General features: G+C 34.8%; 1 protein-coding gene across 1 annotated transcript in view; it reads right to left on the reverse strand.

Annotated features, from left to right (window-relative positions):
* The window catches only part of LOC129216333 (kinesin-like protein KIF26B), a 211,537-nt gene that overhangs the window by 35,725 nt on the left and 163,721 nt on the right, over positions 1–12,091 (reverse strand). The window contains exons 7-8 of the mRNA XM_054850544.1: positions 8,577–8,663; positions 7,321–7,471 (exon numbers count right to left, since the gene is read on the reverse strand). Of these exons, the coding sequence (XP_054706519.1) occupies positions 7,321–7,471; positions 8,577–8,663 (238 nt within the window). The remainder of the gene's footprint in view (positions 1–7,320; positions 7,472–8,576; positions 8,664–12,091) is intronic.

Below are 12,091 nucleotides of genomic sequence, written 5' to 3' on the forward strand. Positions count from 1 at the left end.
AGTATATAATATACAGTACTATATGTATGTACTGTGCTGTAGCAGGAAAAATTTAATAATTTAATTGTTTACATGCTGAAATGGAACCTGCGATTTTTGAAATGGAAGACATATCCTACCATTCGGCAACTGAGAAATATCTTACAAAATGAAGTATATAATTGCTTTATTCATCTGAACCTGAATCAAGTTTTTTTGATTTATTTTCAAAGGCATATTTTCTTACTTTTAGATCATTTTAGTTGTTTTACTTCAAAGAATATTACTGGTCTAATGAGACATTTCGAATGTACGTGAGTATGTCGTGCAGAGAGATCACCTGCAACTTTTTTAAAAAGAACGAAGTCGTTCAAATGAACGAGTTAAATGAACAGTCAAAAGAATGAACGATCCTCTGATGAACGGATCATTAAAAAGAACGACATTGCCCACCTCTAGTACACTGTTGTAAAAAAGTTCTGAAATTTTACGGTACAAGTTACTGGCATTCATGTTGCCATTAACTTTTACCGTAAAATAGTATTTTACTGTAAAATTTTACGATAGAATAAACGAGAGTTAAAAAACGCAAAATGCGCGCAGTAAGATCGAACTCGGGATCTTCATATTGGCAGACGGCTGTGCTGACCACCACACAAGTTTGGATACAGTGAGTGTGCTTTGCATTGTAAATCACTTGCTGTATCAATTGGCTCTGTAATCGTTTATTTTTTTCGGTACGAGTTACTGTAATTTTTTATTGATAATATCTTTTGCCTCCGATAATTGGATGAAAGTTCAAGATTGGTGGGGAGGGAGGGGGGGGGGGGGGAAACATTTTTTTTACTATTCCCGAAACACATGAACTCCATGAACCAAAATGGTTGAATGCAGAAAGATTATTCAACTGCCCCCCACCTGAAAAGATGCGCAAGTTCAGACGAATTAGAGAATACCTTTTGTTTCGGACAATTGGTTGAAAATTGAACATTTTTCTGAAAAATTGTATTTTTGTTTATCATATATGTTATTTCTCAAATGCTTTCTTTCTTTTTTTCAAGGGAACGCTATAACTTTCTCAATACTTTATCAAACTTTGTGAGTGGAGCATCATTTTAAAGATTTGTTCCACACCTTTCGTCGAGAAATAAAGACAATTCATATTTTTCGTTGAAAAAAACCCGATTTTATTTTCGTTTTTTATTACGCATTGCCTTAGTGTATAGCATTCGGAATCGGATGCATGTTAGCTCATTTGGTAAGAGTGGGAGGCTAATTATGTGATGGGGTCGGATTTCAATTCACGGATTTCAAGCAGTATTACCTTTCAGCACCCAGCTGTTTTTTGTTAATTAAATTTTTTTTCTCAAGAACAATAAGCAAAAAGTAATCCCCCCCCCCCCAAATTTCGAATTGTGGTCTAGCCGTTGTAGACCAAAGATATTTTCTGATTTTGATAAAATTGCAGTGTTTTCTTAGTAGTATGGGTGCATAACGTTTCCGCACCCAGCTGTTCCTTTTCTTCGAACTTCGTGTTTTTTCGCTCCACCCCAATGCATACGGCAGGCCAAGGTACGGGTTTTAGTAGTGTAGGCCATGTACATACTGGCCAAAAGTATTAAAAGCCTGAGAAACCTAATATTTTATAAAGATTAAAAAATAAAACGATATTTTTCTATTCGACTAAAAATTTTAAAAGTCAATATGTTACTTTAGTTGAAAAATAAGATATGATTTTGTTAATAAACAAAAATAATCATTTAGTTTCATAGAAAATAGTCAACCCCCCTTTTAAGTTTACTTTATCACAAATTGGATGTTATTAGTTAGAATTTAGTTATTGAGAGTGCGCTTCAATTGGTAACTCAATATGAATCCTAAACATTGTTATACAAATTTAATGAAAACTAATGCTATGAATATTTTTTAAACAATTCCTTTAAACATTTCTATAGCAAGCTATTTCTAAAAGCAAGCTCCTACCACTCGATAAGTGAGTTCTCCTATACTAGTTGTAATTTGAGGAGCTTTCTTATCTGGATTATATGAAGCAAAATTTGATTATAACTCATAAAATAAACGAGAAAGCAATGAATAGATTATGAATGAATATATTACATTTATTTTATGAGATTTTAAAATCATAGTATAAAATATGAATGTATTTTATACATACATGTATTTTATACATTTTAGTTGAATGTGCGGAGGAATTAGCAGATGTAATCGTAAATATTTTCAATGCTTCTTATAACTCGGGGACAGTGCCAGAGGACTGGAAGCTGGCTAACATTACACCGCTCTTCAAGAAAGGGTCTAAAGCGAGTGTGGGAAATTATAGACCTGTGAGTCTAACTTCGGTGGTTTGCAAAATTTTTGAAACATTGATAAAAATTAAGATAGTAAATTTTCTAGAGACTAATAATCTATTGACTAGTTTTCAGTACGGTTTCAGGAAAGACAAATCTTGTGCAACTAATTTATTACATTTCTATGACAAAGTTACCATGGCTTTGGACAATAAGAAGCCTGTAGATGTTGTTTACATTGATTTTCAAAAAGCTTTCGATAAGGTACCGCATGTTGCTCTACTTAGCAAATTAGCTGATATAGGAATAGGAGGGAAAACTTTCATTTGGGTAAAAAACTGGCTGACCGGAAGGAAACAAAGGGTAGTTGTAAGGGGAAATTACTCTAATTGGAGTGAGGTTTTAAGCGGGGTTCCTCAAGGATCAGTGTTAGGGCCTGTTTTGTTCATTGTTTTTATGAACGATATTCACAAAAATATTTCTGGGAACATGAATTGTTTTGCTGATGATGTCAAAGTTATGGGGACTATAGATAATGAAGAACAAGCAAAACAGCTGCAAGAGGATCTAGATCATATTACGGAATGGGCTGATAAATGGGGTATGGCTGTTAATGTTGGGAAATGTCAAGTGCTACATTTAGGGCATGGCAATAAGTGTACAAGTTATTATTTGCAAGGTTCAGTCATTAGTCAGTCAGACAAAGTTACTGATCTGGGGGTATTAATAAGTCAGGATTTAAAGTTTAGCCAACAGTGCAGCATTGCTAGTAACAAGGCCAATAAGATGCTTGGGTTTAATAATAGATCTATTTCAAACAAATCTAAAGAAGTTCTTCTGCCCTTATATAGAAGTTTGGTAAGACCTCATTTGGAGTATGCTGTTCAGTTTTGGTCTCCTTATCTTAAGAAAGACATTAATGTATTGGAAAGGGTTCAAAGGCGAGCTACAAGGCTAATAAATGGACTTTCTCACTTAGACTATGATTCCAGGCTTAGAAGGTTAAAAATGTAGTCTTAAGCAAAGAAGAGACCGAGGGGACATGATTCAGTTGTTTAAATTTATTAAAATGAAAGATGTTACGGGGCTGAAGTTAAGCCCTGAAAACAGGACAAAGGGTCATTGTTTTAAGCTATTTAAATCTCAGGCTAACATGGATATTAGGAAAAATTATTATTATAACAGGGTAGTGGAACCTTGGAACAGTTTACCGGAAGAGGTGGTAATGAGCAAGGGAGTAGATAGTTTTAAGAGGGCCATTGATCTTCACTGGGGATTGTGAATTGACTAGGACCAGTCTAGCTGGGCCCAGAGCCTGTTGCTGGTCGTCACTTTTGTATTTGTATTACTAAGGATTTTTTATAAATACAGTAAAACCCCTCCTAACGGACACCCCTCAAATGCGGAAACCCCTCCTATGCGGACAATATTTAATTCCCCGATTCTAAGGCAAATGAAATTATTAAATTCCTGTCTTGCGGACACCCCTCTATTTTCCGTTTCGTACATCTACTTTCCAACAAGTTCAATTCATTAACGAATGCATTTTTATAAGAAAGCTATATCATGCGTGTCATTGTCGCGAGGCAAGGTATATTCAATAAATTACTGAATATACCTTGCCTCGCGTTCAATCTTCGAGTTGAACCGAACCATTGCTTCGGTCACTCGTCTGGTCTGCTAATTCTATATTAGCTACCAGTTTGTTTCGCACTCTTGGCTTCCTTAAGAGGTTCTTCCATCTCCAGCTCTGTCACTTTCCTATGCCGGGCTGATGAGTGCTAATAAGCACGAAACTGCAGTCCTCGGCTGGAAATGACTGAGCTGGCGGTGTATTTCACATAATTAGAAGTTTTCTAGTTTTTACATTCCTCAAAGTGGAGCAAATGTTTGTCAATAAAACTTCTAAACTGGGACTTGTTTAATGACTGCATTTGTATACATCACGATACGATTCTTCCTCTCGGATGTGATTCCTTTTATCTCTGTGGAGGGCTTTTACGTATAATCATATTAAGTACCCCTTAATATACTGCCTCTTAACCAGTCCTGCAATGCGAAACGTCACATTAACAAACTCCTTAATTCTTCCTTGCATTTGCCTCGGCGTCCATTTTTCTTCGCTAACTGGTCCCATTGGTTATTCCTTCTTAATGCTGTTGCCGAGTTTCATTCTTCCTATTTGGGAGAGAATTTCCCGTAAGTGCTCGGAGAATAATGTCGGTGATTCTGGCAAATTGTTTTTTGCATTCGTTTCCAATGCGTAATGGAATTCGGTACTAAGCTAAAGAAGATTGCTTTGGCTAACAAAAGGATGAGAGACGCCATTGTCTATGTGGAATTCTTTTCAAAATTAAAAAAAGAAAGAGTGATGCATTTTCAAATTTTGAATATGCTTTCCTCTTGCGATTTTTTTTTTTTGTTTTGTTCATTTAACTGAATGTCAAAATGTAGTTATTACATTCTAGATTCTTGAAGTTCTTAAAGTCTTTGAATATCTTTTAGATGGAAGTTAATTTTTTTAAAAATAAAATGGTGTAAAAGTCCATCGTTTTGGCCTGATACTCATTACTTTTCTGGAGCAGAGTAGCGGGTTTTAGGGGAGGGGGACTCACAGCATATTAGAATAAAATCACTTTTGTTTCCGATAAGAGTCAAAAGTCATTGGAGTCAAAAGTCAGTGAAAGAATACATTAACTGGCTTAGGATTCAAAGGTACATAAACTTGCGATTCGTCCAATAATTCCTCTTTGATAGAATCAGGAACTAATAGAAAGTGCGGCAAAAAAATACCTTAAAAATGCTTCTGACATAATTCTTTATGATTCTTATGTAAAATGACCCCCTGAATCCAAATATGACCACCCTTTTCCCCTACACGTCCCACTTTTGGCGCCCCCAAATTTTTTCCAGTTTTCGACACTTTAATAGCTATTATTTTTATTTGGAGGGGAAGGGAGCATAAAATTAAAAATTAGCCATTAACAATCTTCTGATGGGCTAGAGAGGTACCCAATGAGAGGTGCAAAGTTCAAAAGCATGAACTTTTGGAGCAAGTTGGGAGGCTCATGTCTTTTTTTCCTAATTGTTTAAACATAGAGCCGGTGCATCCCCAGAAAAAAATATATGCATTAAATGCTACTTTATAAGCTTATTATTATTGTTAATTTTTAACAATAATTTTGTATGGGAATGTTAAGTTGAATAAGACGGGAATGTTTTTTACTGAAGATCTGCGATGCGACTCTGACAATGCATTCATGTTTTTTTAAAAAAAATTTGCAACTTGAAAATTTTTTCGGACGTGGGGGCTCACAGAAGTGAGTTCTATACTCTGGTTTTATGCCGAAAAATAAGTGAACAAATTGTAGTTGCATTTGTTGTTATTTATCAAAATAGTTGAAATTTCCTTTGTTTAAAAGAATATAATTTGTTTCTAGCATTTCTATCAGAAACACATTTTGACACTGTGCATTTAATCCGTAACGTACCATAATGTATCCAAAAAAATAAAAAAAATTTTTTTTCACAGCACTTGAATTAAAATTGGCACTGTTGTCTAAGGTAATCAATCCGTCGCCAACAAATGTGGACAGATTTTTAATAAAAATATTAGCTTCATAGGACATTATAAAAAGCCTTTCAGGATAAAAGAATTTCGCAGAAAAACGTGAGGGGACAAAAAAGAATTATGTGATTAATAAATAATAAATCAATAAAGCAATAAATAATTGACTCCAAAATATTAACTATTTTTTATTGATTAATTTCATAAAAATACGTCTTAATATAAACCTGCAGCACTATGTTTTAGTCCAACCACGGATTGCATGGAATTTTCAAACGTCCAAATAAGACGAATCTATGTGAATAAGGGGGAAAAGTAAAAATTTGATGCGCGTATGCCACTTACTATTTGAATGAGACTCTGCTGCGCAAAAGCTGACATCGGTAAAAAATAATAGATTCGCCCATTTCTGGCTGTAAAACGGATGTTTGTCTTTCCATACAATCCGTGGTCAGACAGTACTGAAACCACTATTAATTAATAGCCTTTAAAAACATTACTTCGACTTGTGGGCTTCGATGTTTATTTAATTGCACACACGTTATTAACTTGAAAATATTTTAATTAAAAACGGATCGAATTTTTTTTCCCCAAGAAAGAATTCTAGTTAATTTACGTTAAAAGTACGGCCGAATCCGATGCATTCTTTCCGAAATATTTGTCAATTTTGAAAGCTAACCACAGCTGAATTTAATTAAAGCTCTTCTTTACTCTGCCGGAGCAACTCATTCCCCTCAGCAGCACGAGTTAATTAATGCTTCATGGACGACTAGCACCGGCTAAAAAGAGCCACAGTGCAAAAATCTCTCCTCTTTTCGACAAGCATAACTGACGAATACTTCCAGATGAGAACACAGGGTAATTAGTTTGTTATAGGTCCTGGGGACTGCAGATAGTGCTGGCAATCAATTTCCAAGTAAAAAGCCCTTTTCTTGAGGACATGAATCATTCACTCTTGGTTTGCGACTGTGTTTCGGGTTGCGGTGGAGATAACGTCAGGAATTCGAAGACTTTCGGGTGTCTTTAACTGCAATTCGGTCTTTGTTTATGTGCAAGGGAAAATAATTGTAAATACTAGACTAAAAGGCAATGAAACACAGGAAGCAGCAAATTAACCTTATGTTTTTTTGAATGTAGTACATTACAGGTAACCCCTGAAGAATATGATAAACTGATTCCATGTTCTTTGCAACCGTGTTCGAGACAGCAAAAAACAGGATTCCTTTTGAACTATGAAAATAAATAAAGAAACGCTACAATTTTGCCTTTGACTGTATCTCTAAATTTTACCAAGCATATTGCATACTTGGAAATAATTTTACATCAAATATGTGTCTTCTTTTATATGTATTTTATTCCTCTTCAATTGAGTTACTCGAGAATCGTATAGTTTGAAATAGTGTAAATTGGGGGAAGGTCTTATTTAGTTTTTCAGCAACAGGATATTACAGTATTAAAACTTACTTATAAGGCACATGTTTCTGTCCATTGAAGAGGGCCAAGATGACATTTCCTAGCGCAGACAACGACAGGCAACCACCATCTCGCGGCTTTGTGGAAATTTTGTCACAGCTTCCCAAGTCGAAAAGGTGCAGTCGACTTCTACCACCAGCGACTGTAATTGAGATTTTTTTAAAATTGAAACTTTGAATGAAAAGGCATTTTAATTTTTAATGGAAAGTAAATCTTGACTCAAATACGTATACTTATCAGGCGTTACGAGCTCAATGAATTTATATTCTGCTGTACGAAGTGTTTTGGGTCTAAGAAATGGTACAAAAGCAGGTGACTACATTCATTTTGGTACCTAGTGCTCAACCGATTTACCTGCTTTCCCAAAATGAATCGTTTCGGCATCCCTTATTTCTGAAAATAGTCCCGAAGATGATGTTCTAGTTCATATATCAAATAATAAATTTTAGTTTTCTAAAAAACATTAAATGCTCTTTAAGGGATTAAGGATTAAGGATTGTTTTAAAACTTCACGAAAGACAAAAAAAACTTTTTTTCAGTTTTTTCTCTCGCAGAAGTCCCAGCTGTATATCTTTTGTTCCATTCCTGTACATTTAGAACATATCCAAAATTCGTATTTGTGACATTGAATCCACTCTTCCCTCTAACATCATAGAAAATCCATGCTTCATTGTCATCATCAGGTTTTTCACCCAGTGGAGTCACCATTTTGTATGGTAACCCGTTTTTAGACACCAAACTACTTCAAGATGCTGATATCGAGAACCATTGCAAAAGGGACAAATTTATAAAAACAGCTAACCTATGCATTAAACTCAAGTCATCGATTTCCGGATGAGAAGGAAGTCATTAATTTTTTGGATTAGATTATGAAGACAAAGTTCACATACCTTGAGAATTGCCTGGGGATATTCTATTGAAATATGGAATTTCCCCTTATTTATAACAAACTTTTCAAAGAAATTTAAACACGAATTTTCGACAAATAATAACAATAATTATAAAATCCCGTTTTAAATTGTTTTAGCAAAAAAATAAATACGTATCATTTTCATCGTACATATTTGTTTCGTTCTTTATTCTAATAATCCTTGGCGTCATCTACATGTAATCACAAACTTTTCGAAGACAGCTTTGCTAGTTCATTTTCATGTTTGTTGTTCAAACACTTAAGAATAATAAAGAGTGGACAATCTTCGCGATTTCATATTCTCAAATGCTATATGGAATAAATGTATTAGGCTTACCTCCGCCTTTTCCACCCCTTTCCACCCTGTACTGGTACAAGTGAAGAGTGAAGAGAAAGTGGGAGTTCCGTCCTTCTTCCTCGCCATCTGAAAAGAATTAGATTTGCAGTTCTTCCAGGGACGCAGGTGTGCTAAGTATTATCAAAACAGACGGTAACAAATGCATTTTTTCAAAACCTCCTTTACTGCTTTTCAAAAGATCTACTTCGTAATTGACCGAATTAGCGCTCATAATATTTTCCCAGCTTGTGATTTTTCTCTCAATAACGAGAAAGTTTATTTAAGAACAGAAGCAAGGGCAAAATAAAAATCAATTTGTAAAAATTAGTGAATCATTAATGATTCAGAACCTATTTCATTACAGTTGCTTGTTGGAGGGAAAAGAACACATGTAACTTTGTTTATAAGATGATCGGGACGCACATTGATTGGAATTTCGTGTACGGGCGTATGAAGTTTGTTTTACTTCTAACGGTTTAAAATACTTTTTTTAACTTCCTTTTACATAGTAAAGGAAGTATTCTATTCGCGAATTTTTTTTTCACTCAAATAAAGGCCAAAATTTCCATTTTGCTCACCCTCGAAGGAATGTTGAATTGTTTTTTCGACCTGACCGAGCGTGCATATGAACCTAAAAACTATGCACGCCCGAAATATTTATTTTGAGGATTCCTGAGTAAATTACCTCGAGTTTTCTCGTGACGTCTGTATGTGCGTATGTATCTCACATAACTCAAAAACAGTATGCCGCAAAAAGTTGAGATTTGGTATGTAGACTCCTAGTTACGGACCTCCTCCCCTCTATGCTTTTGGTTGCATTTGGATGTTCCAAAATGGGCCTTTTACACTTTTTTTTTTGGGGAAAATCTGGTTATTTCAATATTAACTCAAGTGATGTTATAATTTGGCGAACATTGGGTGTTGTATCGCCAAGCTTTTAGTCGCCAAGTTTGAACTGGTTTACAACAAACTATTTAATATTTGAAATGTTTTTAGATTCCTTAATGTGAGTGACGCGCCCGAATCAGGTAAGATTATGATGTTGTTGTTTTTCGGAAAGTGTTGATTAAAAATCCATAAATTGACGTAAAAGAAAGTCATGTGGTGCACACATCAGCTCAAGTTTAAAGAACCTCGGGTGTCACCTATTTCATGATACAAAATAGGGGAAGCTGCTGTACCCACGGACAAAATTTACTTTTCAATTTTTGCTATTATCTGAGAATGGATAATCGATCGGAAAAATTTTCTGACAGAATCTACAACTTATCATCTAATTTGGCAATTTTTGTCAGGTAAAGATCAATCTGCTTTCAACCTCAAAAAAAAATTCTTAAAAGCCATTTTTTTTTTGTCTGTGGGTACAACACCCTGTTCACCCCGCGGACAGGTGCCTTTGTACCCATGGACATACAAAGAAATAATATATAAATAGGTCTGAGTAACTAAATTACACTCAATACATTTTCATAAGCCATTTTATATTGAAATGCTTCAAACATGGATTCTAACAGGAATTAAACTTTGAAAATTAATCGAAGGTTTTTTTTTCCCTTTAAAAAAAAAAAAAAAAAAAAAAAAAAAAAAAAAACCTTAATTTTTAACACCGGTGAACTCTTTAAAAAAGTTATTACTCTTAAGAGAGTTAATGATGTTATGAATAATTAATATGTTTTTAAACAAAAGAATAACTATATTCATGATATTATGGCTCTCTATGTACTTACATAATAACCTCAATTTATATGCAAAATGAAACCTTTAACCAAAATTAACCCATTACAAAAAAACTCAATTTAGATTAAACCAACAAAAATCTAGAAAAGTCAACTTCAAATGAAAACGGTGGGATTGACGGTCTGTAGATCCTACAACAGGTGGGGGCTACTTCATCACTTATATCTTCAAGCCCTACTTCAAATTCATCATCATTGTTTACAGCAAATTTCGGACGTTGATGACAAGGCACCATTTTGAGGTACTTTGCATTGTAAGAACGTGCATTGCATGTGTGACCCAAGGAGACTAAAAATTGCCGTCCGTGGGTACATATGGTTATGTGTCCTTAAGTACAAAGGTACGCCATTTTGGTTTTGCAGGCCAGTCACATCGACAGGACCACAGTTTTACAACATTAAAAATTATAAACAAAGCCTTCAAAGTATAGAGAATCATGATACCTACAACAAAAATGAGTAATACAATCCACGACGGACGAAAAAAAAAGAAAATTGCTCATGTTTTTTTTTTTTTAAATTAGATCCTACTAAAACGGGAAAAATTTGATAGAATCTTAAATGATCGTTTGACGGTGTTGAAACTTCCTGGGGTACTGGAGAGGGCTGTGGCACACACGTTGAACTCCAATTAGGATATCTCTCGACGATACCCAGAATTTACGGACCAACGTCCGTAGGTACAACCGTCCTAGAGTACAGCAGCTTCCCCTACCATGTTGCAGACTCTCGCTGGTGAGATAAATTTACTTTATCTCTAAAATTTACTCTCAAGTGCAATGCGATGAGATTATTCACTATTCCAGACTGATGAGTCCATAAAAAGGTGGAAGCTGTAGTCTCTGGATGTAATAACTTTGCTGTCGGTATATTTTATGCCATCAAGCATGTTGCTTCAACCGAGTGCGAGAAATATACTGAGAAATCGTCACCGAATGCCGTCTTCATCTTTCGAATGGTTTTTAATTCGCTTTCGCCAAGTTTCTTGCAAAATTTGTTGCAGTAGCGCTGCTCCAGTCGTTCCGTCATTTTTCTTGAAAATCCGACGAGAGCCGTACGCACTAACTTGTCAAACTCTGTTGAACAGCGATTGGCGCTATTGACAAACCGGGAAAAAATCACTCACGCTCAGAGAGATTCGCTCTTGATTCATATCCATCAGGTGAAAAAAAAAAAAAGAAAAAAAGGTTGGATACCTTTATAACAACCCTGGTATTAATAATGAATAAATACCTTTGTGCTGAAAATTAGAACAGTTAGTAATCCAACGTTGTGAAGCACAAAAATTGCAAAATTATTGCAGACACGTGTTTCGGTGTTACAAGGAACACCTTTTTCAATGCATAAGAAGTGTGAGCTTCTGGATGAAAAGTCATCCGAGAAAAGCAACATGGTGGAACAGGAGATAGTATAAATATCAAAAAATAGAAATTAAACAAAAACAAAAAAAGATAAAATGACACCTGGAGGCATAATTTATTATATGATTCCATCAGGAAAAAACCGTTAAGTAATAAATTTTCCAAGAAAACCCATAAACAATGCAAAAAGTCCAAAAATGAAACCACTCTGCATAAATTAGCAATAAATTTATCAGCGGGAAGAACTATGTATGGAAGCAATGTATCAAATGGAGAAATGAAGGAAAAAACAAAGTGAAGGATAAACATATTGGAATTAGTTAATCACAAAACGAAATAAAAAAGCAAAAAAAAAAAAAAAAAAGTAAGAAATGTACGACGTATACATAAAAATAATAGAGAAACTAAACCAATTTTA

Source organism: Uloborus diversus, chromosome 2 (assembly GCF_026930045.1).
Source record: "Uloborus diversus isolate 005 chromosome 2, Udiv.v.3.1, whole genome shotgun sequence".
Classification (NCBI taxonomy): Eukaryota; Metazoa; Arthropoda; class Arachnida; order Araneae; family Uloboridae; genus Uloborus; species Uloborus diversus.